Source organism: Harmonia axyridis, chromosome 1, assembly GCF_914767665.1.
Source record: "Harmonia axyridis chromosome 1, icHarAxyr1.1, whole genome shotgun sequence".
Classification (NCBI taxonomy): Eukaryota; Metazoa; Arthropoda; class Insecta; order Coleoptera; family Coccinellidae; genus Harmonia; species Harmonia axyridis.
The window spans coordinates 35,634,485-35,662,435 of record NC_059501.1 but is presented as its reverse complement, the minus strand read 5'-3'; the positions used below and the strand labels follow the sequence as shown (position 1 = coordinate 35,662,435).

Genomic DNA, 27,951 nt, shown 5'->3' with positions numbered 1-27,951 from the left:
AGGTTATATTGGAAGAAAAATTTGTTTATTAATTTATCTTCTATGATTTCGAAGTATTTTTACACGTATTTCAATTTCAAAGTTCATTCAAAATATCCTTATAACAATTTGATACATGAAATTTCCGCATTCAATAATCTTGAATTTGTTCTAAAAACATTCTCTAATATTTCTCAGTTCTATAATTGAATTTTTCCATTTTAAAAATGGGTTTACTGTCGTTTTTGAAAATATTTATTGTGAATATAATAATTTTAATATTATTCATAACATTTATGCCTGGATTATTGCCTGATGTACCAATTGTGAAGTCTTATAAGTAATAATGATTTCTTATTAATTTCCTACCAATTTCTATAAAATAATATTGTATTAGGACTCATTGTTCAATAATTTTCTAGTTGATCGTTTTATTTCAGGATTATTAAAGCAGCTCTAGATGGGAAATTGACCCCCAACAATAAATTAGAAAATGTAGAAATATTATTCAAGGAAGAACTCCTTGGTCCTGAGAGTTTTACAGATGATAAAAATTATATTTACACCTCACTCCATACTGGAGATATAGTAAAGATTAATGGTAAACATATTGTTCCCGTTGTTCAATTTGGAAAACCATGTAAGGGGATCTATGAAGAACGCATTTGTGGTAGGCCACTCGGACTGAGATTTGGTAGTGATGGTTATCTTTATACTGCAGATGCATATTACGGAATATTCAGAGTTGATGTTAATACAGGTAATGTATGGTTTTTTTCTATAGTGAAAAGGTCTACTGAGAACACAAGTAATTCTATTATTTGTTTGAGCTAATGCTATTTGAAAGTCTTATAAAGACTTAGGGAATTTGTTTCTAAATTTAAAAGTTCTTAAATTACTGGTAAATACTACTATTTGGTATTCAGTTGAATAATTTTTTACACATAATTTACTGAAATTATCATTGCCACAATCTAATGTGCTTATTATCCTTAGTGAAAAAAACAAGCAAGTAACATATTTGAAGAAGATAAAAGATTGATAAATGTGAGATATGAGGATCCTATTATGAAAATTTTCCTAATAACTTCAATTACTTCACAGTAATTTGTCAATATTTGAATATGAAGTTGGAACATATAGATAAATATGGAAATTACATTGGGATGAAGCATTTATTTTTATTCAATTTGTAAATCAATGTAAATTTTACTCTCTCTCTATATATATATATATATCTTTTTGAGAAAATTATCAACTTCAAACAAACGAGCATGTGTGGATATAATCTCAGTATTAGCAGAGAAAATGTAAACGGGGCATCATACATTTCAACGTGATACAAGAGCAAAGATAAAAACCTTAGCAAACACTCTGTCTACCTGTATAGGTGCAGTGACTGGTTTGTGTATTTATTTACAGAATAAACTGACATATTTATATTGAAGGGCTTCCTCTTCATCCAAACAAAATCTTCTCCATCCTTTCTCTTCACCAACCATTGACGACTTTATAATTAAATCTGAAAAAAAAAAAAAAAAAACCAGAAGGAGTAATAAAACATCATCGACTGAAATATTTTCGAATTCTACCAGATTTTGTAAGCCATTCAAAAGTTGCGCTGTTAATATTGCATTCTCTTCAGATCCAATACTGTTATTCGAGTCATCTTTTAAAGAAGGCAACGAATTGAACCAAGATCTTTGCAAAGTCACAGTTGGAATGTCATTCCAGCTTTCCGTTGCCGCGAAAATAGCATCCTTCATCTTCCAATTTTTCCAGAATTCTTTCAGACTGCAATCAGCTTTCAATAGGAACCGTAACATTATTTTCCTGAAACGTCGCTTGCATGCCTCTATTACATGCTGGTCCATTGGCTGCAACAATGAGGTCACATTTGGTGAAAGATAACGAACAAATATTTGTCCATCCTCAGTTTCTAACTCATTTGGATGCGATGGAGCGTTGTCTTATAGGAGCATTGCCTTTTGCGGCAAATTTTTGGATCTTAAGTGGCCTCTAACCGAAGGAACAAAATCATCAAAAAACCATTTTTTTAATATTTCTGGATTCATCCATGCCTTAGGGTGATTTTGGTATCTGGCAGGAAAATTTTTCATTTCTGTTCCTTTGAATGATCTATAAGTTTTCGATTTACCAATGCATAACTGTAACCTGTGGTTTCCACTGGCATTGGAGCAAGGCATTAATGTTATCCTCTCCTTACTACACTTATGACCAGGCGGTCTCGTCCTCATTATAAACTTGTTCGGAACTTACATAACGTTCTATTAAACTCTTAAATTCAGCAAGGAATAATTCTGCTACTTCATTGTCTGCACTCAGTTTTTCACCCTGAATATCGAGTCGTCGTATGCCTTGACCTGTTTTAAATCGAAGTAACCATCCTTGTGAAGCTTGAAAAGGTTTCTCAATTTTCATTTCCGTATGGAACCATTTTGCCTTCTCTAATATTAATGGTTCTGATACTGGAAGGCCTTCCACTCGCCTTTGTTGGAAACATTTATACACTGCATTATCCAATTCTTCAAAATTTGGTTTTATGGTCGTTTTACGAGACATCGTTCCCTTGAGAGAATCGGACCTAAAAGCGAAATGCAGAAGTTTATCTTTCTGTCTTAAGATATCATGAACTGTCTGCATTCTAATATTGTGTGAATTTGCCAAAAATGGAATATTATGACCTTTTTCATGTTCTTCAATCAGCTTTAATCTTTTCTCAATGGTCAAAACTACCTTCTTCCCCTGTGAATGCATGTTCGTATCAGATCGTTGTCTACGGCAGAATTCTATACGATTGCACACATATGTTCATAATGTTTCCTGCCGACAGAAGCACACGTTACGTTGATGTACTTCCCCCGACGTCCGATTATTACTATGGCGCATGCGTATTGAATGTAATCCCGGATAATCGAGTGTATGTCTGCTCGTGGGAACGAATGAGTGAAAATGTCGACGAGCACGGATTACAGAGTAAAACGGATAATCGGAGTTCTACTGTATACACTGTGTCCGTAAAGCATGGAACAAATTAATTTTTAGCTAAACAGACCATTTTAAGAAATAATCCTGAAACACGTCGATTTTTTATTTTAATTTACCGTATTTTAAAATAATGATCTAATATGTGAATTACTTTCGAGTAATGACGTCACCGTAATTTTTTTAAATGGAACACCCCCATTTCGTCTCAATTTTCCGATTACTCTAGTTGAGCTGATTCCACAAATGTATCACAATTGGTACAGGGTGGAGAAAAATATCAGGTGTGTGAATAAGTCTTTCCCGTTTTTTGTAAGAGATGGCGCCACCAATACTGTGCGAGTATTTAATGGTTACATATGTCATAATCAAAGCTTATTCATCTGTCAACAATTCCACACTAACACATTAGTTGAAATTTTTTCGCATCATTAATTTTTGAAATAGTGAAAATGTCGAAATTTGAGCCGAGTCGACGTCATTTGTGGGAAGTTTCACTTTATTGGTTCAATTTGAAGAAATCTGCTGCCGAGGCGCATCGGTTGCTTCAGGAAGCTTATGGAGAAGGTTGTGTCGATGATTCAAGTGTTCGCGGATGGTTTCGACGCTTCAAAAGTGGCGATTTCGACGTGGAAGACAAGGAGCGTTCCAGGCGGCCGCAAATCTTTGAAGATCAAGAATTGGCGACTTTGCTTGATGAAGATTCGTGTCAAACGCAAGAAGAACTTGCTGAAGCATTGGGAGTTGACCGAACAACCATTTCCAAGCGTTTGAAAGCCATGGGAATGATCCAAAAGCAAGGAAATTGGGTGCCGTACGAACTGAAGCTGAGAGACGTCGAACGGCGTTTTTTCACTTGCGAACAGCTGCTTCAGCGACATAAAAGAAAGGGTTTTCTGCATCGTATCGTGACTGGCGATGAAAAGTGGATCCGTTACGATAATCCGAAGCGAAGAAAATCATGGGGACTACCCGGCCATGCATCATCATCGACGGCCAAGCCAAATATTCATGGCGCCAAGCTCATGCTCTGTATATGGTGGGACCAGCTAGGTGTGGTTTACTATGAGCTTCTGAAATCGAATGAAAGGATCACAGGCGAGGTCTATCGACGACAATTGATGCGTTTGAGCCGCGCACTGCGAGAAAAACGGCCACAATACTCCGACAGGCACGACAAAGTTATTTTGCAACATGACAATGCTCGCCCACATGTTGCACAGCCGGTGAAAACATACTTAGAAACGCTCAAATGGGAAGTCCTACCCCACCCGCCGTATAGTCCAGACATTGCTCCGTCTGATTACCATCTCTTCAGATCGATGACGCATGGCCTGGCTGACCAGCACTTCCATTCCTACGAGGAAGCCAAAAAATGGGTGGATGACTGGATAGAGGCCAAACCGGTCGAATTTTTTCGCAACGGGATTCGTATGTTGCCAGAAAGATGGGGAAAAGTTGTAGCTAGCGATGGCCAATACTTTCAATAATTCATTTGTAACCATTTTTTCACAATAAAGGCTCAAAATTTGAAAAAAAACGGGAAAGACTTATTCACACACCTAATAACAATAGTTTTGTGTGTGCTCATAAAGTAACGCGTAACATTCTTTATTAGTTAAATTAACAATATTATCAAAAATACTTATTGTCTAGCGGCAATAAACAAATAATGACGTTTAACAAAAAAATTGGACGACTATGTTTTTTTTTAAATTGATAAGAAATAATTTCTTTCATATTCTGTCTGCTAGACCACAAGTGAAATGTCATTATTTGTTTATTGCCGCTAGAACATATGGAAAAGAATATAAGATCTATGAAAAATAAGAGAGCTGCTGGACCCGGAGGAATCCCAGCAGAACTGATAAAAAATGGATCATGTAAACTCTTTAACAGGAACTCAAATTGTGAAACTCTTCCGAATGAATGGAAGGAAGTAATTACTCCTTTGTATAAAAAGGGAAGTAAGGCAAAATATGAAAATTGATGAATAGTACATACATTCAGCAGGTTTTTTGGACAATCTTAAGGAACCTGATTGAAAAGGAATATGAGCCAAGAGAAATAGAGGAGCAGCCTAGTTTAAGAACAGGGCGATCATGTATAGACCATATTTTTACACTAAGCCAACTCACTGAAAAGAAAATGGCAATAGATAGGAACACTTATTTACTACTATTTGTCGACTTAACAAAAGCCTATGATATAGTATAGGATCCCGATATAAAACGACCTTCACCGAGAAGCTTATTTGATAAAACGTATTTTATATTTAATTTAACATGTCAATAAATATATCACATATGGGTTGCCTTACAAATTTTAGTCCAGAGTAGGTTTAATTAATAATTAAAAAAAATTTTTTTTTAACATTTCACCGGTTTGATTTTTAGATAAATTCTATACCAATCGAAAGTATGAAGCCCATAGAATGTGCAAACGTTGCCTATTTTTTTCCTGTCACAACTCTCGGGTAGTCAGGTATAAACAGGTATATCTATACTAGCATTTTGCAACGGTCTGATTATTGAATCAAAATCAATAAAATCAAAGATTATTTTATTATGAACACGGTGGTATAGGGTTGCCTGCGGAAAATCAGTCCCAAATCCCGGTTGTCGAATTTTAAAAAGTTAAATATTGCTGCGAGTGAATGTGTGCGACTGAGGGGTCCCAATCAACCATCTCATGCGATAGAAGATGACACAGCTTAGCAGCTGTTTGAAGTCCGTCCAGTGAAAGAAAGACAATGCGAGATATCGCATTTTTATGAAAAATTAATCTGCTAAAGAAGACAGCGGGCACTTCTTAAAAAAATAAAAGGCTTTGACTCCAACTCCATACCACCATGCTGGATATCATTAATTTAGAAAATTTCACGAACTATTTTTGTAAATTCCATGTGGCTTAATGCAACGGATCCAATATGCGTGAAACTTCAGCCTGAGAACTGCGGTTGGTTCTTAGATGAATATTTAAAACCAGTAGGATTCATTGGGGATCATACACCTTTAAAGATAGAAGACATTGTCGAAAGAACTGAAACGGAGAGTGATGATGCCGAAGAAGATTCAGAAGTTGGAGATCATAGTTATATGTCCGATGACTCGGAACCTGAATAATTTAAAAAAAATTTTGTATTTATAATTTTTTATAATAAACAGAAGTATTCTTTTAATTGTTGTTTTTTATTTTGTCGTCTAATAATACAGATAAAATTTGCAAGATCAGTATTATATATGTATTACTATAACCTTTTTTAGTAAAGATGTATATATACTTTAGTGTCACATAAAAAAATATACACACATAAATGATTAATTGATTAAAAAAAATTAAATAACTATTCCTCTATTTTGATAATTATCTACTCCAAAATGATGCACGCATATACGAGTCTATCGCTATCCTTTTCATTTCCAAGAACAAATAGCATGCGCACTCTCTTTCTTTCACTGGACGGACTTCAAACAGCTGCTATGCTGTGTCCTCTTCTATCGCATGAGATGTTGATTGGGACCTCTCAGTCGCACACATTCACTCGCAGCAATATTAAACTTTTTAAAATTCGACAACCGGGATTTGGGACTGATTTTCCGCAGGCAACCCTATACCACCGTGTTCATAATAAAATAATCTTTAATTTTATTGATTTTGATTCAATAATCAGACCGTTGCAAAATGCTAGTATAGATATACCTGTTTATACCTGGCTACCCGAGAGTTGTGACCGGAAAAAATAGGCAACCTAACGTTTGCACATTCTATGGGCTTCATACTTTCGATTGGTATAGAATTTATCTAATAATCAAACCGGTGAAATGTTTAAAAAAAAAATTTTTTTTAATTATTCATTAAACCTACTCTGGACTAAAATTTGTTAGGCAACCCATATGTGATATATTTATTGACATGTTAAATTAAATATAAAATACGTTTTATCAAATAAAATTCACCGAGAGGTGAAGGTCGTTTTATATCGGGATCTTAGACTAATAACCTTTGACTAAACTATGGCAGGTACTCGAAAAACCTCTGTAAATCATACACTAATAAGTGCAGCACAACACCTATATACAGGATGTCCCGTAAAGACCACGTCAAACCGAAGGAGAATGTAGGTCAAAGGATAACCCACCTGCTATGACAAAATTTCCATTATAAAAGTCTTACCGTTTTCGAGATATATTTTTTTTTTGAGAATAATTAATTTTTGCCCCTGTCAATAGTTTTATCTTTACTGTTGGTACAATTTTACACCTGTTTGGTTAATTTTTTCAGTAAAATATTGCTGAAGAATGATTTTAAGGTTTACATTAAAAACATTCCCCGAACATTTTGAAGAGGAAATATTTTTATTGAAAATTTTGGTATTGGATTCTTCAAATGTACTGAGCTACTGCTGCACATTACACCAATAAATTGTCTATTTTATAGTGATTTCAAAAAGGTATCACACAAGTCATTTCTTATTCAAAGAAAAAAGATATGGCTGCTTTTATCCAATTAGGTACGTTTCTGACAAAATCGAGTTTGTCAATTCTTTTGAGAAATCTTCGATGTTGCATTACCTAGTGAACAATGGCAATTGTTTACGTGCGAAAATATTATTCGCATAATTATTCACCTCAACGAAAATTATTCCTCACATGCGAGGTGCAGCGGTACACCGGCCATTATTATTATTTTCAACAACAAAAATATATATCTCGAAAACGGTAAGACTTTTATAATGGGAATTTTGTCATAGCAGGTGGGTTATCCTTTGATCTACATTCTCCCTCGGTTTGCCGTGGTCTTTACGGAACACCCTGTACATGAAAATTTCTCTTCAAAAGTGTCGTTGTCGTCGGTATGACTTTCGAAGACAGCCAATGGCGTATCCAGACATGAGATTTAGGGGGGGATAAAGAGTTATGAACAACAAAAATTTGTTATTCGATTCAAATGTCCAATGAATTTACAGACTCTTCTTGAGATTGATTTCAACCTGTCGAAGCGTCATATCAGATGACGCTTCGCGAAAAACTTGAAGATTCGCTTCCATCACTTTTCCTTCTTTTGAAAATGTTTGATTTCTCATAATGAGATTTTGATTAGTTTAGAGATCATGCAACAGCAACACACATTTAGAGTTAAACACGGAATAAAATAGAGATTATAATAGAAAAATTTCACGCCACCCACCTCAAACTAATCAACAGAAAATATAAACCTACTGACCTGTCTTTGTGAGTAAAAATGTTAACGCAGTAAGTAATGGAATCCAAAGTGTCGACAAAGTGATTCTTTGGGACAAAGGGATAATTAGATATAATATGATATTGTTCATTTACTTTAGGGTCCAAAAAAATTAGAGAAATTGCTATCAGGGCTGCCGCTGATTCAATTCGAGTAGTTCGGAGCGATCAGATCGAGTCCTTTGATAAAACCGCTGGTTGATGATTCGTTGATTCAAGATTCAATTTTTGCACGATTGAGCGTTATTTTTGGACTTATAATGGATATTCCTCCTGGGGGGGGGTTTCCACCTTATCCCCCCTTGGGTACGCCACTGAAGACAGCGTCTAACGTTCGGCGGCAGTTCGGTTGTTTACCTTGAGATAGTCTTATATTCAGCAGCTTTCAAATAGATTGTTAAGATTATTTCAATCATGAACAAGAAGACGATGATATTTTACTTACAAACTATGTTTAGAAAGAGTCTTTAACTAGCTCACTTTTTCGAATAGAAATGAAGAGGGCTACCACAAGACTTTGTTGAAAAAACATTTGGTTCTAGAAGACGAAAAATTTGAGTAATTTTACCGTTTCAATGAGAAACAGTTCATTTTCATTTTAAGGAGATTACATGTCTGGGGAAGGAAAACTATTATTGACATTGAGCTTATTCAATAATATCTACATTTCAAATGTGTTTTAATCACAGTCATCGGAATACTTTCAAGTTTTCTGGTTCACCTTCCTCCCTTATTAGTACTTCTCCTAAAATCATTGCGGGTATATTTTCTCGTATCACATACATGAGAGATATATGTCTGAAATCAACTCGCAAAGTTTTTCAATTTTTGATAACGGTGCGGTATCCTGGCAAACTGAATGAATATAGTTGAATGATAAATTGTAACAAATTAATAAAGGTTCCTACTGAGATACTTGTTTTATTTCATGGTGTTGCAATATTGGTCCTCACAATGTATTTTTTCTAATATTTTTATAATCTGATGAACTTAAATTAAAAAGTGTTGGATGCTGTGACACCAAATTTATCAGTTGCAGCACTTTTTCTTCCGTGGAATGCTCCTTAGAAGTAATTTTGCGGATATAGTATATCTGCTCTATAGCGTTCTACGCTTCACAGGAAATTGAGGATACATTTGGGGACCACACATTTTGTTATTTTACAAGTGATCACATAACTTTTCTTAACCTTTGGTAGACTTGGAAGCACCAAATAAAATAATGATTGATATTTGGTGGACACCATACAGAGATTAAAAACTCAGTTCTTGATTAAAACCTCTTTCTCGCATTTTACCTGATTTATAACAACTTGCCACGAATTCACTTACTACTCCAAATTTTCAATATCTTTCATTTATCAAATTCTTTAGTTCTCACTCAGTATTTTGCAGGTGATAAAAAGAAACTTGTATCCTTTGGACAGGAAATTGAAGGAAAACCAACGAAATTACCGAATAGTGTAGCTGTTAGTTGTAATGGAGATGTATATTGGACAGATTCAACTTCAAATTTCATACTTCAAGATGGACTTTATGCTCTCCTAGATGATCCAGCAGGAAGGTAAGTTTTTTGTGTAGAAATTACCTACTTGATCTATTGAATGAATTGTTTCAACGTGCTTAACTTACATCAGGATATTTAAGTTGTCATTAGAAGTTTTAATGTTAAATAGTTACGTCAAAAATTAGAATAACTAATTATAAATGAAAAATAAAAGTTTTCAAGTATATTCTTGAAAACGTTGGTTAGAATATTTCAAAGAAGGATTCGAGATGAACACTTGAAATTTTATAGTTAAGCTTAATTGAGAGAGATGAATTCTTGGAAAAATCTTAGGATCTTTTGACCTTCAATTTCATTGGAAATAATACCAACTTTTATTTTATCAAATGTAACACCCAGTTTTTTTTATTCATAATCAGATTACTCATTGCTTCTATATATTATTAGCATCTTTTTCCCAGAAATATTTGTAACGTGAAAAAATCGTCAAATTTTCTCAAATAGAGCTTCATTCCAATGTTGATAACTTTGAGATTTTTGCATTTTCTAATTATCTAGTTTGTTTTGGGTATTTCTTTTCCAATATTCTTCTCAAATTTTCTATGGTTCTGATGATGTGATCAGCTTAAAATTTTGCAAAGAGCTTTAAATCAGATATTCTTCAATTTTTATGTCTAAGCAATCATATCATATCAGCTTGAAATTTTCATTCTACTTCTAACCGCGGCATAAGAGATTCGGACCTACCCTGAAAATTTAAAGTATCTAAGTCTCTTTGTTTAAATGTTATCGTGATTGATGGACACAATCGAATTTGGGGACGGATTCGTCATCAGCGAGCCGAATCGTATTGCTTGAGACCATTCCCAGAAATTCGAAAACTCTAGACATTGTAGCAAATTGATAGATTATTGATTTCAGATTGATTCATTATAATGCAAAAACTGGTGAAAATAAAGTTTTAATGGAGGATGGTTTCTTCACAAATGGACTAGCACTTTCTACAAATGAAGATTTTGTAATAGTTGCTGATGCTAGAAATCAAATTCTACGCCATTATCTTAAAGGACCAAAGACTGGTACAACAGATTTATTTGTTAGATTACCTGGAGTACCTGATAATATCCAAACAGATGGTAGATCAGGTTTCCTCATAACTGTCATTGTGGAATCTAATTTAGAAAATCCTAATCTTATTAGTACATTCTCACAGTTTCCAAATATTAGAAGGTTCCTTGCTCGATCACTTTCACTGGCTGAATTTGGTTTCCGGTTCATTGATAAACTGTACCCAAATGAAATATGTCAAAGGACGACACATTTCGTAAGTATCATTTAAAAATTTCCTAACATCGGTGTTCTGAATTTTAAAAAATTAAATAATACAGTTTTACTTGGGAATTTTGACTAAATTTTCATCAGGATATAAACTCCAAATATTCATTATATAAAATTTGAGATTTACTTCTAAGCTGATCAACTTTGGACTAGTGTATTTTTATTCACATAAATTGAAAAAAATTTAATAATTTTTTGAAGAAATGGTTTTATATGAATTTCATATGCAAACCATTGTTGATCTTACAATATAGTAAGGAAATTGGCCAGTATTACTGACAATATAGGGCTGGAATTGAATATTTCCGAAATATTCTCTCTTTCTAGGTTGGCCATATCTCATCAGCTGTTAATGCAATTCCAAGCAGATCAGTCATACTCCATGTATCTGAGAATGGTGAAATTCTAGATACTCTCTGGACTAACAATAAAACAATTCAAGGGTTCAGTGAAGCTCATATTGTTAAGAACTATTTGTACCTAGGTTCACCTTTCAATGATTATTTAGGACGAATTCCACTAGCTGAGGTAGGATGGGAGCATTTGAGTAAGAAATCAGATTCATTGACTTCAAAAAAACAATTATGTGAAGCTCACAAACCAGCTGCAAAGGCTTCACCTCCCAAAATGACCACAAAGGATACTCCTCCTAAGCCCACAACAGCTACACCCCCCAAACCAACCGCAACAGCTACACCCTCCAAACCAACTACAACAGCTACACCCCCCAAACCAACCGCAACAGCTACACCCTCCAAACCAACTACAACAGCTACACCCCCCAAACCAACCGCAACAGCTACACCCTCCAAACCAACTACAACAGCTACACCCCCCAAACCAACCACAACAGCTACACCCTCTAAACCAACTGCTACAGCTGCACCCCCCAAACCAACTATTACAGCTAAAATCGACACACCAAAATCTGTACCTCCCAAGCAGTCTCCACCTCCTAAGCAGTCTCCACCTCCCAAACCAACTACAGCAAATACGCCTTCAAAACCTACCGTTACAACTTCTAAACCAACAACGACTACACAGCCAACTACAAAACCCCCATCTCTAAAACAGAGTAAAACTCCAGCCCCAACTACAACACAACAACCTACCACAACTCAGAAACCTCCCACAGTAGCTACAACTTCTAAACCAAAAACAACTACAACAACTCCAAAACCAACTTCCACGATTAGAAATAAAGACAAAGATGAATCTCGAGGGAATCAAAATAATAATATTAATCCAAACATTAAAAAAACAACTTCAAACTCACCAAAAAGTGAGTTGTAACTTGAAATTAAAAGAAATTAACTTGGAAGGTGCAAATTTTGATCTTTTACAATTCTTAATACATATTTTTTTTACAAAATTAAACAGTGCATTTTGTGATACTTATAGTACTGTTTAATTTTTATTAAGAAATATGCGAAAATTGGAATCTATTACTAAGATCTGATTTTATGTTTATATTAAGAAATGCTTGTTGTGTAAGTGTTTTTGTTAATTTTTTCAATTTATTTTCTACAATTCAGTTCTTTATGTTTACCTTCCTAATTGAAAGGAAGACGTCTTAAGATTCTCATCTTCCATTTGGAATGAATTTAAACAAAATATATTACTTTTTTTAAAAAAAAAAAATAATTTTTACTATTTGCAGATTTTCAAAAATAATCATTTCAAAATATTAATTTTGTAGCATTAGATTAATCCATTATAGAGGTAGCGCCAACTTTACGACTGAATATCTGATGTTATAGTTTTTAGAACAATCAGCCGATTGTACAATGTTTAATCGATTCATCGAAATTCTCCATTTTTTATATGAAGATTTCTCCAACTGAAAACATTCCACAAATGTTTTTGAATTGTTGTATAATTTTATATATATAAATTACTGTTTTCCATCTTTGATGCTGTAATATTTTAAAAATTCAACAATTTTTCTTAGAGAATATTGGAATTTACTCTTACATCTTAATTATCACTTGAACTTCATCAGAGACCTTTAGTGAATATTCAATATTAATGCTAGCTATTTTTGATTGATTTCACTCTACAAAATAAAAGAGAAACTCAATAATTTGTTACCAATGCAAAAAAAAAATAATACCTTTAATTCATCTTCATTATAACTTCAGTTTTGGTATAAAATATTTTCAGTTGAATATTGTAATAATATGCAATTAGTACTTTTCAAAAGCAATATTAGACACTGCCTCAAAAAATTTTTTGTAAAAAACGTTCCTCAATGTTAGTGATAGTACCTATTCCAATAATCGATAATCTGAATTATCTCTGACTTTTGAAGAAAATCTAAAGCTTCTTTTTTCTCATTGGTAATATAATTCTTATTAGTATTATATAGCTTATGCTTAAAGTGCCCAAGTTGGAACAGATCAGATAATATTAAGAATAATTTTACCAATGAGAAAACTTTATGTGCCTATTAAATTTATATTGGAAAAGGGTTATGATTTTTTTACATATTTATTTTTTTGAATTCTTAGGTGTTTGGGAATTTAAAGTGATGTAAACTCAATCTAGTAAAATCTATAATTTATATTTTTAAAAGTTTTGGTTGGTTTGTGAAAAGGTTGTGAGTTCAAGATGTATTATTTTTATTGTTTCAAATATAATCTAAGTATTGAAATAAAAATTGAAGAATTATTTCTATTATTTTATTTCATTCAAATGATCTTTCAATCTTATTTAATCCTTGTCTCCCAACTCATATTGTAGAAAGTGATTATAGGCGTCTCAAACATTGATAATATTATCAACTAAGGAATTATTGATGCACTTATAAGTGCATCAATAGTCGCGTCTTTCTGCGAAAGCTGCAACCGTTACAATCTTCAGTGTTGATGTAGGTTTGTTGCAAATTTATCCTCTTTATCAAGACACATACGTCCGGATTCATGATGCAGTTTGGCTAGATCTGACTCAATTTGCGACTCTTCCTATCTAAGAAAGGGGAATCACGTTAAATGTCTGGAGGTCTCAAGAGGTCAAAACCACTGTTTTTCCGTGAATCCTCCTTAGTCTAGTGTGCGTTGTTGATATCGTAATTCTACTAGAGGCATTTCCGTTGCATGGTAGTATTGTTTCGATGAAATTGAAAGAAGACAGGCATTCGTTCAATTTTATGTACTCTTTCGGGCATGAAGTTAATGTGTACAGCTATCTATAAGCAGGCGTTTTTGATGGTCATTTTATCTTATCACGACTCGCCACAGTACGTGAAGGCATAGTATAAAGACCTTATACTCTTGTCCGAACAGATCGCTCTATCATATCGTCACAAAGTCTGTAATTTTCGAATTTTCACTTGCCGATGATGTCAAATCCGTCCTCAAATTTGATTCTGTCCGGCCGTAAACAGTTTGACTCCCGAAAAAAAAAGAGCTAGAAACATGTAATTTGCAGGGTAGGATTGGATTTCTACCGCCTTGGTTAAGTTGGTTAACGGGTATAATTCGACTAGGGGTTCCGTAAATAAGACCGTTAAAATATTTGTTTTCCCGTGTTAATTTTAAAACTGCATTTCGATCAAGGTGAAAATTTGTATTTGGATGTAGAAATGACGATTGCAAGCCGATGTAGAATTTCATGTTGATCGCTTGATAATCCTAGAAAATTCAAAAAGGATATAAAAAAAATTGAATATTTCCGTGACAACAAAACGGACGATTTTAGGAGTAGATATGAAATAACGATTTCAAGCTCCGTGATGAATTTCAAACGCTCAAAAGCGCCTGAGTTCACGTGAGAAGTTTTCTCGTTTTATTTTAGTGCTATAAGAAACTCAGTGTAGTGCTTTATTATATGTATATACAGGTTCTTACTTGAAGAATATGAAAGGGCGACTCATTTTAAGAAAAAACTTTATATAAACTAATGCCGTGATTGACCTTACTATTTTTTTTTTGACGCCGCTATCAACACGAAATTTGCACGAAGCTACTATACCGGGTGATTTTGTTGAGTTGAATCAGTCAAAAATCTCGAAAAGGAAATATTTCGCGGAAAAATTTTTCAAATAAAAGCGGTTTTTGAGGGAGAAGTCCACTAATGCCAGAACCTCTTCTATTTAATTCGCCCTTGTGGGTGTCCGTGGCTCAATTTCGGAAGGACCTCTTACCTATGCTTGCTATAAAGGACCTATATTCGGACTTAATAAGGAAGGACACTTTAAACCTTTTTCTTACCATAATGTTTCATTTGTAAAGGAGATTTCTCACAGAAAGCGAGACTTCACTTTTGTTTATGAAACCAGCCCTTAAACTAATTCTCGTCTCAAGGGATGATATACAGTTCTGAGGTCAACAAAAGGGCTCATGAATAAACAAGCACTCACCTCACCGCCCTTCTTTGTAATATTAAACCCTGAACAATTTTCCCTAATTAATACACAGTAACACATATGCAACTCAACAGAACTGTACCATTTGATCTTAACAATCAACATGGTTCACCTAAATTAATTGAGGATCAAAAGAGATCCCAAAAAATGTAATTGATTTAGTTTAGGTTTGAATTTATTCAATTTGAATGTTATCCTTCAATTTTTCTCAGAGACCTAGGATAGTCAGGAAAAAAAAACAGCAAACAACAATATACAAAATATATTAGAGTAATATTTTTTAACAATCTATCATCAGAATGAACACAAAATACCCTACTCATTTGGTTTGTGATCTTAAAATTCCTGAAGCATAAACATTTAAAAGTCATATATTTCCAGTTCTAAGTGAAATGTTCCTTCATTAATTCTTTTCTTCATTCTTTCAGCACTGTTCACCTCATCCGAAGTAAATGCCATAACACCCTCTCCGAAGCCAACACTTCATATTATAGTACAAAATCGTCCCTCTGAAAAGGTAAATTGATGAAAATCAAACTGATAAATAATAAAAGTATATAGTGAGAAGGTGGGTTCAATATATCACCTAATACTTTATCAACATATATTGGTTCACTTTAGGTAGGAAATAACATCATGAAAAATTTATCAGCATCATTGCCAGACTGGTTTTTTTTACAAGATTTACCATAAATACAACATCAATAACTGGTTCTCAAAATATTGTCATGATTTGAATTTTTTGATTTTGTGTTTAATTATAAAATAGTTATTTATAATACAAGTACAGAAGGCATTGATATTCTTCCACAAGTTCAAAATTCAAAAACGAACCAAGAAGTGGCAAGTTTTTGAATGAACGAGTGTTAAAATGAGCCTCCTGAATAAAATGTAAGTCTGAAATCTGTGTGAATCTGCAGTACTCACGATGTGGCGGAATGAACGGAGAAACCATAGAATTTGCTTGTGTGATGTTACTTCATACCTAAAGTAAATAGAGTACACCAAAAAAATTGAAAATTATTCTTACCAGTCCGTTGTACTCTTCAATATGTTTTCTTATCTTCGATTCGTCAACCCATGTGACAAAGTCCTCCAAAGTTCTACTCACCAACATGGCTGGATCTTTAACAAGTTCTGGACCAATTCTCACATGCCCTTGTTCAATTAATTTAACTGCCCCTTTTATTGATTCGGACATTTTATCTGAAAAGAAAATTACTCTTTTAAAAATCGAATACTGGGGGTCTATAGACAACTTACTTCTCACCATCACAACTGGCAATCTTCTCCGACAAAAACATGATGCTGTAACCTTATCTGCTAAGCTCAAATCCCATCTAGTCGGTATGAGTCCCATTACATACCTGGTGAGAGAAATAACATGTTAAAAAACTCACAATAATAGAGCAGTTTAAGCTGCTAGGGGGAACTTCAATGCTTCACATGTCTGGAATTTGCTTGCGATAACTACTTTAAATCAATGAAATAAGTCAATGGACTGTGATAATACTTAATTTGTCATTACATGTTCTACAGTAGCTGAATGGAGTGTAGTACTACTCTCCTACATTATAAATACCCTACGTAGTTACTGCCGTGCTAAACGAGAATGCCTTATCTGAATTTTTTACATTTGGGGTTTTCGCTTCTATGGAGGTTCTTGTGAACATTTTATAGTTAATTAAAACGTTAGATTGCCGTGTTAACATAATTATACAACGATTCAACCATGAAAGAACCCATATAGAAACGAAAACCCCAAAAGTAAAAATTTCAGTTACGGCATTCTCTACAACTTTGCTTCCAGCGTTTTTTCCAAAATTCGAGGATTTATTGTAAAAAACTGGTTATACATTTATGATTCAAAGTATTATCCTTCGCTGGTCACTAGTTTCTCTCATCTTTCGGGCAGCGTACAAAAAATAACGGTCATCTTTTGAAGCAATCCAGGAATCGATCTAATTTTTTACTACTTTACAAGACCGGAAGTGCTGGTCAGCCAGGCCGTGTGCCATTGATCGAAACAAGTGATAGTCCGAGGGAGCAACCTCTGGAGGATACGGCGGGTGGGGTACGACTTCCCATTTCAATGTTTCCAAGTATGTCTTGACCACTATCACAACATGGGGTTGAGCATTGTCATGCTGTAAAATCACTTTATCTCTCGTTGTATTGCGGCCGTTTATCTTTCAATTCTCGGCTCAAATGCATTGATTGCGTTCTATAAAGATCGCCTGTGATCGTTTCAGTCGGTTTCAAAAACTCAAAATACACTACACCAAGCTAGTCCCATCAACTTTTATGCGCTTGGGATTATAGTAATGAACCCATTTTTCGTCTCCAGTCACAATGCGATGCAGAAATCCCTTCTATCATTGCCTTCCAAGCAGCTGTTCACAAGCAAACAAACGCCGTTCGATAATTTCATGATGCAAAAACAAATCGACTAATATTTCGATGGCGTTATGTTTACAAATACCTGAGCTTATTGTATGACATTTACGATCTATTTATTTCAACTACCACTCACCACTAAAGCCATCTATTGCAAAACGGCGGAAGCAAAGTTGGACACCTAATAATAAAGGCAGAATGCTAATAAAAATATAGTTTATTTCCTTACAATTTTTCTATCAGCCTGGAACTGCACTCCGTACGAAAAGGATCTTTTGGGTCCATTTCCTTTATTTTTCTGGCCAAATCTCTAATATTTCTGGACAGCTTATTGTACCTGAAAATTCATAATATCAATGTTACCACTGAAAAATTGAACAGAGAATTACTTTTATCAACATTCTGAATATAGGATGAATGGGCATCAACATTCCTACACATAATAAACATTTTTAAAGACGAGATATGATTTTGACCATAACTTCATAGTTTTTCATATTGAAAATGAATGAAATAGAATGAACTTTTCACAAGCAATGGAAATAGGTACAATACAAAAACATATTTTGCTGAACGACTGGACAGACCTGAACAAATCTTCATTTCTTTTTTGGTTAAAAAACCTTCGAATTTCCAAGATCTCACTTTTAAATGTATACTGGTTTTAAGGAAACCAATGTAAAGCAGAAAGTTAATAATCATACTCATCTAAAGAAGGCAACATCTAGTTGTAGAAACAGTGTTAATATTTGCGGAAATAATTAGTTTTACTCAAACTAGAACAATCAACTTACGTCGTATAATCCTCTCTTTTCTGTATGTAATATTTTTTTAGTATCTTCACTTCATGCAAATTATTATCCACTGACCAATCAATAAAATCGACTTTCTTCAGAAGTTTCTGCTCATGATATTTTAGTTTACGAACCATTTTGAATCACTAATTTTTGGATAATTCTAAATATAGTGGAAATGAATGTATAAACTTCTGTTGCAAATTAGTTTGCCAGAATAACCGAATAACCAAGGCTAACCAAGTCAACAAAAATGTGAGGTTAACCAATCAATGGTTATATCATAGAAATGGAAATTTGTTGTCACAGAAAAAAATTCACATAATTCTTACATTTAACTATTTGTACATAGGCGAATCAACATAAGCGCTATGCCACCTGGTGACAATCAGAGTAACTGAAAATGTTGACATGGTTCTTGCCTCAGAGGTAGTCAGTCCTTTTCATTCCTCTGAGGTTCTTGCATTCTGATTTGTTTTTGTGTGATATTCTACAAATATTTATATTTTTTTAAATCATTTTAAGAGTCGTTCGAATCGCTATTGTTCAGTTCCACAGTGTTCTTCCTGAGAAAAAAAAAGTTCAAATATCAAGTTCCATGTTTCCCTCAAACTGGTAATAAATATCGTGTTTGGTTGGAAGGGAAATTGGGGAGTAAAGTGCTGATAGATCGACAAAAAGCTTGGCAACTGAAACTCAAAATCGATAAACCAGTGACAAGAAATATGAAAGTATGTTCCCTGCATTTTATCGATGATTATTTTTATCGAGGTAAGCACTGATAGCACATGAAATTTTAGACTATATTTATGGGGATAATCGTTTACAGATTCCAGTTCTACACAGAAAATATGTTTGAAAAAGACTGCTGTGCCTTTCAGAAATCTTCCTGTTGGATCTACTACCACAAAGGCAGAACCTGAATGTTCTAGTAGTAGATCTGAAAGATTGAAACAAAGAAAACTTGTTTGTCACCATTTTAAAATAGAGTTGATCAGGCTACCATTTTTTATAGATAAAAAACAGTTGAGTACCGAGGAAGCATTTTTAAATGCTAAAATAGCAGCTGCTCAAGTACATATTGAAAGAGTCAATCAGCGTATTAAGATATTTAAAATTTTAGGAGGTAAATTGCAGTGGTCTCTAGTGAAGAAAGTTGAAGATATATTTACAATTGCTTGTGTTGTAACCAATTTGTCCAATTCAATATTTGCAGAATATAGATTTTTAAGGAATTAGATTACTTAGAAATAATGAGATACAGCATTTTCCAATTAGTATGCAGCAAATGGACTAGTCGTTCATTAATTGATTCTTCATAAAAATTATTTATAACAGACATTCAAAAAATCATACCGAAGTTTTTGTTTCTAAGTCTTCAAATCTAAGGTACCTTTACACAATATTGGAAAAATTCCTTACAAACATTTGGGCATGTACTCTGAAATTCTATATATTTTTTTTCAGGGCACACTGATGATACTTCTCTATCACATTTTAATTATTTTAGAATAGTCGTATAATACGCCGAATATATTTTCAAAATAAATACATTTTATAAGTGAAATATTTTCAATTGAATTCTCATTATTTTTGATGATTCATTAGTCAAGCAATAATATAATTGGATAAATAGGTATCAATATGAGTAGTTGTAAGTAACCTAGTTATATAAATTTATTTTAGAAACATCTCATGTAAATTGAGTCTTAATAATAATAATAATAATATATATTGCGGGTAGCGGGTAGGAAAATCCCTAGCGATTCACCTATCAGGAGAGTTGAATCGACTCCTGCCCACCGCAGATTCCAGGAGCTCCCTGACTCGGGAAGCTGTAACCTGTCGAAGGGTCCCTGTCCAGGGTAACGGACGAAGCCGTGTGGAAACCAGCTCAAGAATTCTCCCACCCTAGCTCTGCGGATCGTAAAAAGCGATCAAAGGCCGTCTCCTCCACGACACGGAGGAACCCGTGAATGATGGTGAATTTAAGGAATATAAATATAGAGCCGCTGCCTGAGGTTCGTCAGGGCGTGTCTGGAGCCGGCGCTGGACATGACAGTATGCGGGACGTCGGTGACAGAGTGCTAAGGAGACGGGCGTCTGTCGAACAAAATGCTACGCCTCTACAATCTCAACATTCTAGGAGAAGAATAACACGTTTTTCTCCGACTGCTGAAAGTGCTGTGCAGGATCCCCAACCAGCACTCACCCAAGCAGGTCTACCAAGAAGACGCATGAAATGGACAAGTTCGATAAATGAAACGATCATGCGCATATACTATGAAGTCACTAATATGGAAGAGGATAAAATAGGCTACCGGCAAAAGCTGTTTGCAGAATTCCACAGAAACTATCCCGAACTTCAAGTTTCTGAACAAAGAGTAGCCGACCAATACCGGGTCATATTGAGAAATAAACTTGTACCCGATGAGAGACTTAACACCATAAAAAATGAAGTCCAACTGAGGCTATAGAATAGGAACCTCACTAACAACGAAGTGACAATTGAAGAAAACTACGATTGTGCTGAAAACCAACACAACACCAATGCACAAATTAATACTGAGGAACAAAACAGCGGAGATTTGGCACTAGTAAGAGATGAGCAATGGCGGAATATACAAACTGCAACTATGGAAAACCGAGAAGAAAGTCGAAGAGATCTATTAGAACAATTATCTGTTACAATGAGAATGAATAGATATTTCATAGAATTCGAGGGTACTGATCCTCTCAAACGACCAATTCTTCCTAGACTGAAGACATCGAAAAAACTCTCACATATTCTGCACATAATGAACAAAGAGATAATTCCAACGTTTTTTTCGAATGACCAGAACCTAGAGTCATTGCATCTTATTACCTACTGTGCAGCCTCTACAATATCAGCAGTGCTCGGCGTGAAGCCAAAACCTAGAAGTGAGCAACCAGCACAGAAAAAACAGCATAACAAACCACATTGGCAAAATAGGCTAGAAGCAAAAGTACATAGCCTCCGACAAGATATAGGAAGGTTAACACAATTTGAAAAAGGTTCTCCGTCGAGAAAACTACAAAAAATAGTGGATGCAATTATGGATCGCCATAGGCGACATGCAAACTACGACGCCAACAATGAAAGTGCTCAAGAAACTCTAGATACACTCAAACAAAAATTAAGTGTATACTCTGAACTCTGAATATATTTAGTATTCTGTGCTCTGAACGAACGAGAAGATACAATGAGAGCTATAAACGAAAACATGACAATATGATTTTTGAAAACTCCGAAAAGAAATTTTATAGAATGCTTAATGACCAACCGTCAACAAAATTAGGGAGTCCTCCAAGCGCCGAAGATATGGAGAGTTTTTGGACCGATCAACTGTCAACACCAACTCCCTTTAACTCCAAAGCGCGTTGGATAAGAAGAGAATAGAAATCATGTGAGACCATAGAAAGTATGCCACATAGTGTAATAACGTCTGAAGAACTACAGGAAATATTGAAGAACACTCACAATTGGAAATCTCCAAGCCCAGATGGAATTCACAACTTCTGGTTGAAGAAGTTTTGGTGTCTGCACGGCAGGCTAGTCGAATACATAAATAACATAATAAATAATCCAACAGAAATGCCAACATTTTTAACAACAGGTATCACTTACCTAATACCGAAGGATTTTCAAAACACTATGAATCCATCAAAATACAGACCTATAACATGCCTACCAACAATATTCAAAATCATCACATTATGTTTAGCATCTCGTATCTACAAACATTGCAAGAAAAATAAAATAATTACAACACAGCAGAAAGGATGTTCCAAGAATGCACAAGGATCGAAGGAACAGCTGGTAATAGATTCCATCATATGCATCCAAGCCTTCAAGAAACGTAGAAATTTTTTCATGACTTATTTTGATTATAAAAAGGCTTTCGACTCACTTTCACATGGCTGGCTGAAGAAAATTTTGGAGATATACAAGATCGATCCAATTATAACCAATTTTCTAAAGCTTGCAATGGACAATTGGAAAACGAACATCGAGCTTTCCACGGCAAACATAAAAACCAAACTGATTCCAATTACGAAGGGAATTTTCCAAGGAGACTCCTTGAGCCCTTTATGGTTCTGCTTGGCGCTGAACCCACTCTCTAAACAGCTAAACGCTACTGAAAAGGATTTCAACATTAAAGGAAATAATAATACTACCACCCTCAATCATTTGCTGTACATGGATGATTTGAAACTGAAAACAGGCAATAAGAACCACCTAGAAATTATGGTCAAACTAGTGGAACATTTTTCGAAAGATGTAGGTATGGAATTCGGATTGGACAAATGTCGTACTCTCAGCGTAGTGAGAGGAAGAATAAAAGATGAACCGATCACTCTCGCAAATGGACAGCAAATAGAAGCAATGAAGTCGGATGATCTTTATAAATATCTTGGAATGAAACAGAACCGACGAATCAACCACCAAAGAATGAAGCAAGACTTAACGACTGAGTTCATTAGGAGAATCAAAAAAATCTTAAAAACAATCCTCAACAGCAGGAACATGACGAGAGCCATCAATACATATGCATGTTCAATTCTAACATACTCATTCGGTATAGTCCCATGGAGCAAAACAGACATCGAAAACTTGCAACGTAAAATGAGAACGTTGATGACAAAAGCAAACAAGCACCATCCGAAAAGCAGCACTGAGAGGATTACACTGCCGAGAAATAAAGGAGGCAGAGGTCTTACGGACATCATGGAACTTGCTAGTGGGCAGATAGAATGAAAGCCTACGGGAATACTTCAGACATCAAGCAAGTACATCAGAGTTCTACAAAATACTGTGTGAAGCAGACGAATCAACACCTTTACAACTTCACAAAGAGCAATTTTCATTCAACCACCAGACAAACCAAGAAAAACTGGAAAGATGGAGAGAGAAGCCCCTGCATGGAAGACATTTCAACGAGGTGAACCAGGATCATGTCGACATTGAAGCGTCGAACTATTGGCTCACATCAGGTGCAATGTACCCAGAAACGGAAGGTTTTCTTTTAGCCAACCAAGATCAAGTGATCTCAACTAGAAATTACTGCAGGCATATCATAAAGGATCGAACTATTACTGACGATCGATGCCGATATGGGTGTCCAACAAATGAGACAATACAACATATCACGGAAGGATGTCAAATGTTTGCAGGAAATGAATATAAAGAGAGACACGATGCAGTAGGAAAGATACTACACCAAGAATTGGCAACCATATTAAAACTAATTCATTCTGAAAAAATGCCATATTACAAGTACCGACCGGAGACCATCCTGGAAAACGAACGATATAAGCTGTACTGGGATCGTACAGTTTTGACTGATAAAACAGTCCCTCACAATAGACCAGATATATTACTAGTCGATAAACATCAAAAGACAGCATTACTCATTGACGTAGCAATACCAAATAACAACAACCTGCGTCAAAAGGAGGTCGAAAAAATTTCAAAATATAGGGACCTCGAATTTCAGATAAAGCGCCAGTGGGGAATGATATCAACGAAAACTATTCCAATTATCATTTCAACAACTGGAATAGTGCCCAAAAATCTCAAGAGGAATATCAAGCAACTGGGACTTAGTGAGTATATATGTAATATAATGCAAAAAGCTGTTCTTTTAGGTACTGCAAGGACGGTGAGAAAATTCCTAGGAAGCGAAGGACAGGTCCAAGGATCACGTGTAAGAGGACCAGAAGTTCGACAAGAACCAGGGGGACCACAAGGACCGGACACGACCGACCTCTACCCTTCTGTTATTTTAAATATCTGGGATTGAGTGAATGTTCCTCTTAGCGAGGAGTGAGAAGCCGACGGCGAGGAGAAATCCTACGCGTATAGGCAAAAGTCGGGGACATATATTCATCATCAAAGTTTACAGATACATGAATTAAACAAAAAGTACTCCCTCAAATTAAACTATCGATGTATATGAGGGACTAATGACATGAATATACAAAAAATAGAGAAAACCAAGTGAAATGGTTTTCTGTGAGTAAAATGAATAATGAATAAATAAAATGGATATGCGACTTTCTGTAGTATTACTTAAAACATTTGATACATTAGCATTTGTAATATTTTGTTGGGACTGTATAATTGAAGGGTAACGTGAAATGATCAATTCGGATAAGTAAAAAACCTTTCAACTGAAGTTTATTAGTCATGCAAATAACATGTAAAATTTTTATTATGTGACCAGCATTTAAAACTTCTTCACCTTCATAAACACTTCTAGCAGTGTTTGTGCCTTTAAATACCCCAAGTATTCTACTAAACTCAGTCTTGCCATTTGGACCTAAAAAAGGTACTATTAGAATCCTGTAGTATAATAATGTTGATTGAACCGTTCACATATTATATGCACACGATTGTTATTCGTCATTTTTCGAAGTCTTCCATCCTTGCATAACTTTCAATATCACTAGACTGAACTGAAACAAATGATGATACCAACCGCATTTACCTAAAATGAAAATATTATATACACAGTAACACACTTGTTCACTATAGAAGTCTGAAAAGTTTTATATTTATTGTAAAATCAAATTTTAATAACGCAAATACACAAACAACTAATACAACAAAACACTCCAATGTCAACATTTATAGTTCTACGTCTGCTCACCTTGGCGCTGCATTCTTATTTTCAGATGCCTATAGCTTTCAACATACAACAAGCTGTATACTTTCAGAAAAGCATTTAGTCTTTTAGTTTCGAATAAAAAACTTGTTTGCGAGATTAAACATTAGGGATGGGACGGTATTTCAATACCGCGATTTGGAACGAAGAGATATATTTTGTGATTGCTCAGTGCTTCTGTAGTCATCGACTACTCAATAGGAAAGTCAGCTGTCAGCTTCACAGAGTCGAGTGTCGAGTCCACCAAAATCTGTGGATTGCCGACTGCTTTCTTTCAAAAGGCCATCATTTGCAGTTCGTGTGGAAATATAATTGTTATATTTCCTCAATTATTTTTCTAGAATTCTTGAATTCCTCAGGTATGATTTATAAAATTACGGAAGATAATTTTATATATTTTCTTATTAAAACCTGGCTGCAAAGGTTAACGTCAGATGTTCATAACTTGCTCTTACATAATACAATTTTTACATTTTGTAGAAAAAAATGTTCGGCATAGTTGGGACTTTAGCACCAGCTCTAGCTCAAAATGCACAAATATCACAACAGCGGGGTATGGCCACCCTTAAAGCTATTTCTATTCGATTGAAATCTGTTAAAAATATCCAGAAAATCACTCAGTCAATGAAGATGGTGTCAGCTGCTAAGTACAATCGTGCTGAACGTGAATTGAAGCAAGCCAGACCAATTGGTGCAGGTGCATCCCAATTTTATGAGAAGGCTGAAGTGACGGCTCCAACTGATGTACCCCAAAAGTTATACATTGCTATATCATCAGATAGAGGTTAATTTTCTTTATTTTTTAAGAAAATCCTGAAGTTAATTTTGAGTGATACAGATTGAGAAAACTCATAAATAAAATAATTTTCAGGATTATGTGGTGCTATACATTCTAATGTAGCCAAAGTTATTCGTAATGAACTTATGAAAGACGACCAGAATATTAAAATAGTCTGTGTTGGGGACAAATCTAGAGCACTTTTGGGTCGTCTCTATGGCAAAAATATTATTATGGCGGCAAATGAAATTGGTCGTCTGCCTCCCACTTTCAATGATGCTTCGAAATTAGCTGATGCTGTCATTGCATCTGGTTATAAATTTGGTTCTGGAGAGATTATCTACAATCGTTTTAAGTCTGTTGTATCTTATAACACTCAATCATTACCAGTATTCAGCTTGAATTCTGTTCAGGTGAGAACAACTATTTCCATATGAAAAGAAATATTTTAAAATAATACTGACTTCGTATCTGCTTTTCATTATTAAGCAGGAATTAACTCTCTAATAATCCAGCTCTACTGCCTTGAGAAATTTAAATATACATGTGCTTAATTTTCAGGCTGCACCAAAATTATCTATCTACGACTCTTTAGATGATGAGGTTATTCAGAGTTATCTAGAATTTTCACTTGCTTCTCTCATCTACTATGCTCTTAAAGAAGGAGCTTGTAGTGAACAGTCTTCAAGAATGACGGCTATGGATAATGCAAGTAAAAATGCTACTGAAGTCATTGATAAATTGACTTTAGCCTTCAATCGTACTAGACAAGCTGTTATCACCAGAGAACTTATTGAAATTATTTCTGGAGCTTCTGCCTTGTAGAACTCCTTTTAAAGAAACCAGGAAGTTATCTTGCTAGTACATATAAACAATATTCATGTGGAGTTATATATATATAAAGTTTGACAAGAATTTAATGTAAGCCCAAAGTCACTGATAAACATCCATTTTTGAATTCTTTTGAAACTTTTATATTAAATTATATCAGAGAATTAAATAAAATGATGGATAAGCTAGAATGCATTCATTTAATCCTAGGACCTCGCTTATTTAATGTACTCTCTAAAAATATATGCAGCATAGATATAATTTAAACTGAATTCAAGGCTTAGTTAATCATAACGTTATTGAAAAATCAGGAATTCTTTGATTAATAACAAATTGACAAATTACCTTGAAGTTACTTCATTCTAATCACATGGTATAGGTATTATTTTTTGAAGAGAATTGGGAGAATTATTCAAATTTTGAGGGCATCGACAGTACTCAGTGCATAAGCTTAAATTATTTTTGACTACAGGCTGGTCCGAAAGTGGATACAGACGATACCACCCTGTTTTTTGGAATTAGAATGCTCTTCATATCATACTCATATTCTACATGAAATTCTGATGTTGAAATACCCTACTTGCCATAATTTATCTTCGGTACTTTTGGACATAAACCCCTTTTTTCGGCAATTTCATGAATATTATAGTTTGAACTAGAAATCAAATCTTGTAAACCATTCAAAATGATTGTATGATTTTTCAATTATTTTCCCGAAAAAATTTCAATTCTTCTGCAAATGTATGGATTACTCTACAAGTAATAATAATTCACAATAGTATATAATATGTTCATTCAAAAAATGTATTTAGAGGTGAATGAATAATAGATCATGCTGAAGGAAAGCCTTGAAAGCGCAAACAATCAATTCAGTTATTTCTACATGAGAAGATATGAAAATAAACAACAAAGTAACAATTTTATCTGTATCAACAATAAATATAGTTTGCAAAAGACAGATAACATAAATATTATAAGACAATATAACAAGAATGGTTTAAAAGAACAAGATCAATCTGAAAC

General features: G+C 34.5%; 3 protein-coding genes across 4 annotated transcripts; 2 read left to right on the top strand and 1 right to left on the bottom strand.

The window, feature by feature from the left end:
* Positions 1-53: 53 nt before the first annotated feature.
* Positions 54-13,743, top strand: LOC123671432 (adipocyte plasma membrane-associated protein-like). Its single transcript, XM_045605285.1, has 5 exons — positions 54-319; positions 420-739; positions 9,624-9,792; positions 10,657-11,059; positions 11,401-13,743. The coding sequence occupies exons 1-5, from the start codon at positions 207-209 to the stop codon at positions 12,364-12,366; spliced, it is 1,971 nt and encodes a 656-aa protein (XP_045461241.1). The 5' UTR covers positions 54-206; the 3' UTR covers positions 12,367-13,743.
* Positions 13,744-15,686: 1,943 nt separating this feature from the next.
* LOC123680980 (U3 small nucleolar ribonucleoprotein protein IMP3-like) lies at positions 15,687-18,878 on the bottom strand. The gene is made up of 5 exons (XM_045619131.1): positions 18,631-18,878; positions 18,066-18,173; positions 16,703-16,806; positions 16,470-16,645; positions 15,687-15,948 (listed from the first exon to the last, which is right to left on the bottom strand). Exons 1-5 carry the CDS (start codon positions 18,765-18,767, stop codon positions 15,928-15,930), a joined length of 546 nt encoding a protein of 181 aa, XP_045475087.1. The 5' UTR covers positions 18,768-18,878; the 3' UTR covers positions 15,687-15,927.
* Positions 18,879-25,520: 6,642 nt separating this feature from the next.
* LOC123688712 (ATP synthase subunit gamma, mitochondrial) lies at positions 25,521-27,119 on the top strand. 2 transcript variants are annotated; one of them, XM_045627344.1, is made up of 4 exons: positions 25,521-25,678; positions 25,800-26,103; positions 26,191-26,510; positions 26,659-27,119. In XM_045627344.1, the coding sequence occupies exons 2-4, from the start codon at positions 25,806-25,808 to the stop codon at positions 26,920-26,922; spliced, it is 882 nt and encodes a 293-aa protein (XP_045483300.1). In that variant the 5' UTR covers positions 25,521-25,678; positions 25,800-25,805; the 3' UTR covers positions 26,923-27,119. The 2 variants fall into 2 exon arrangements, with proteins under 2 accessions (XP_045483300.1, XP_045483301.1); XM_045627345.1 differs by having other exon boundaries at positions 25,596-25,742.
* Positions 27,120-27,951: the final 832 nt, after the last annotated feature.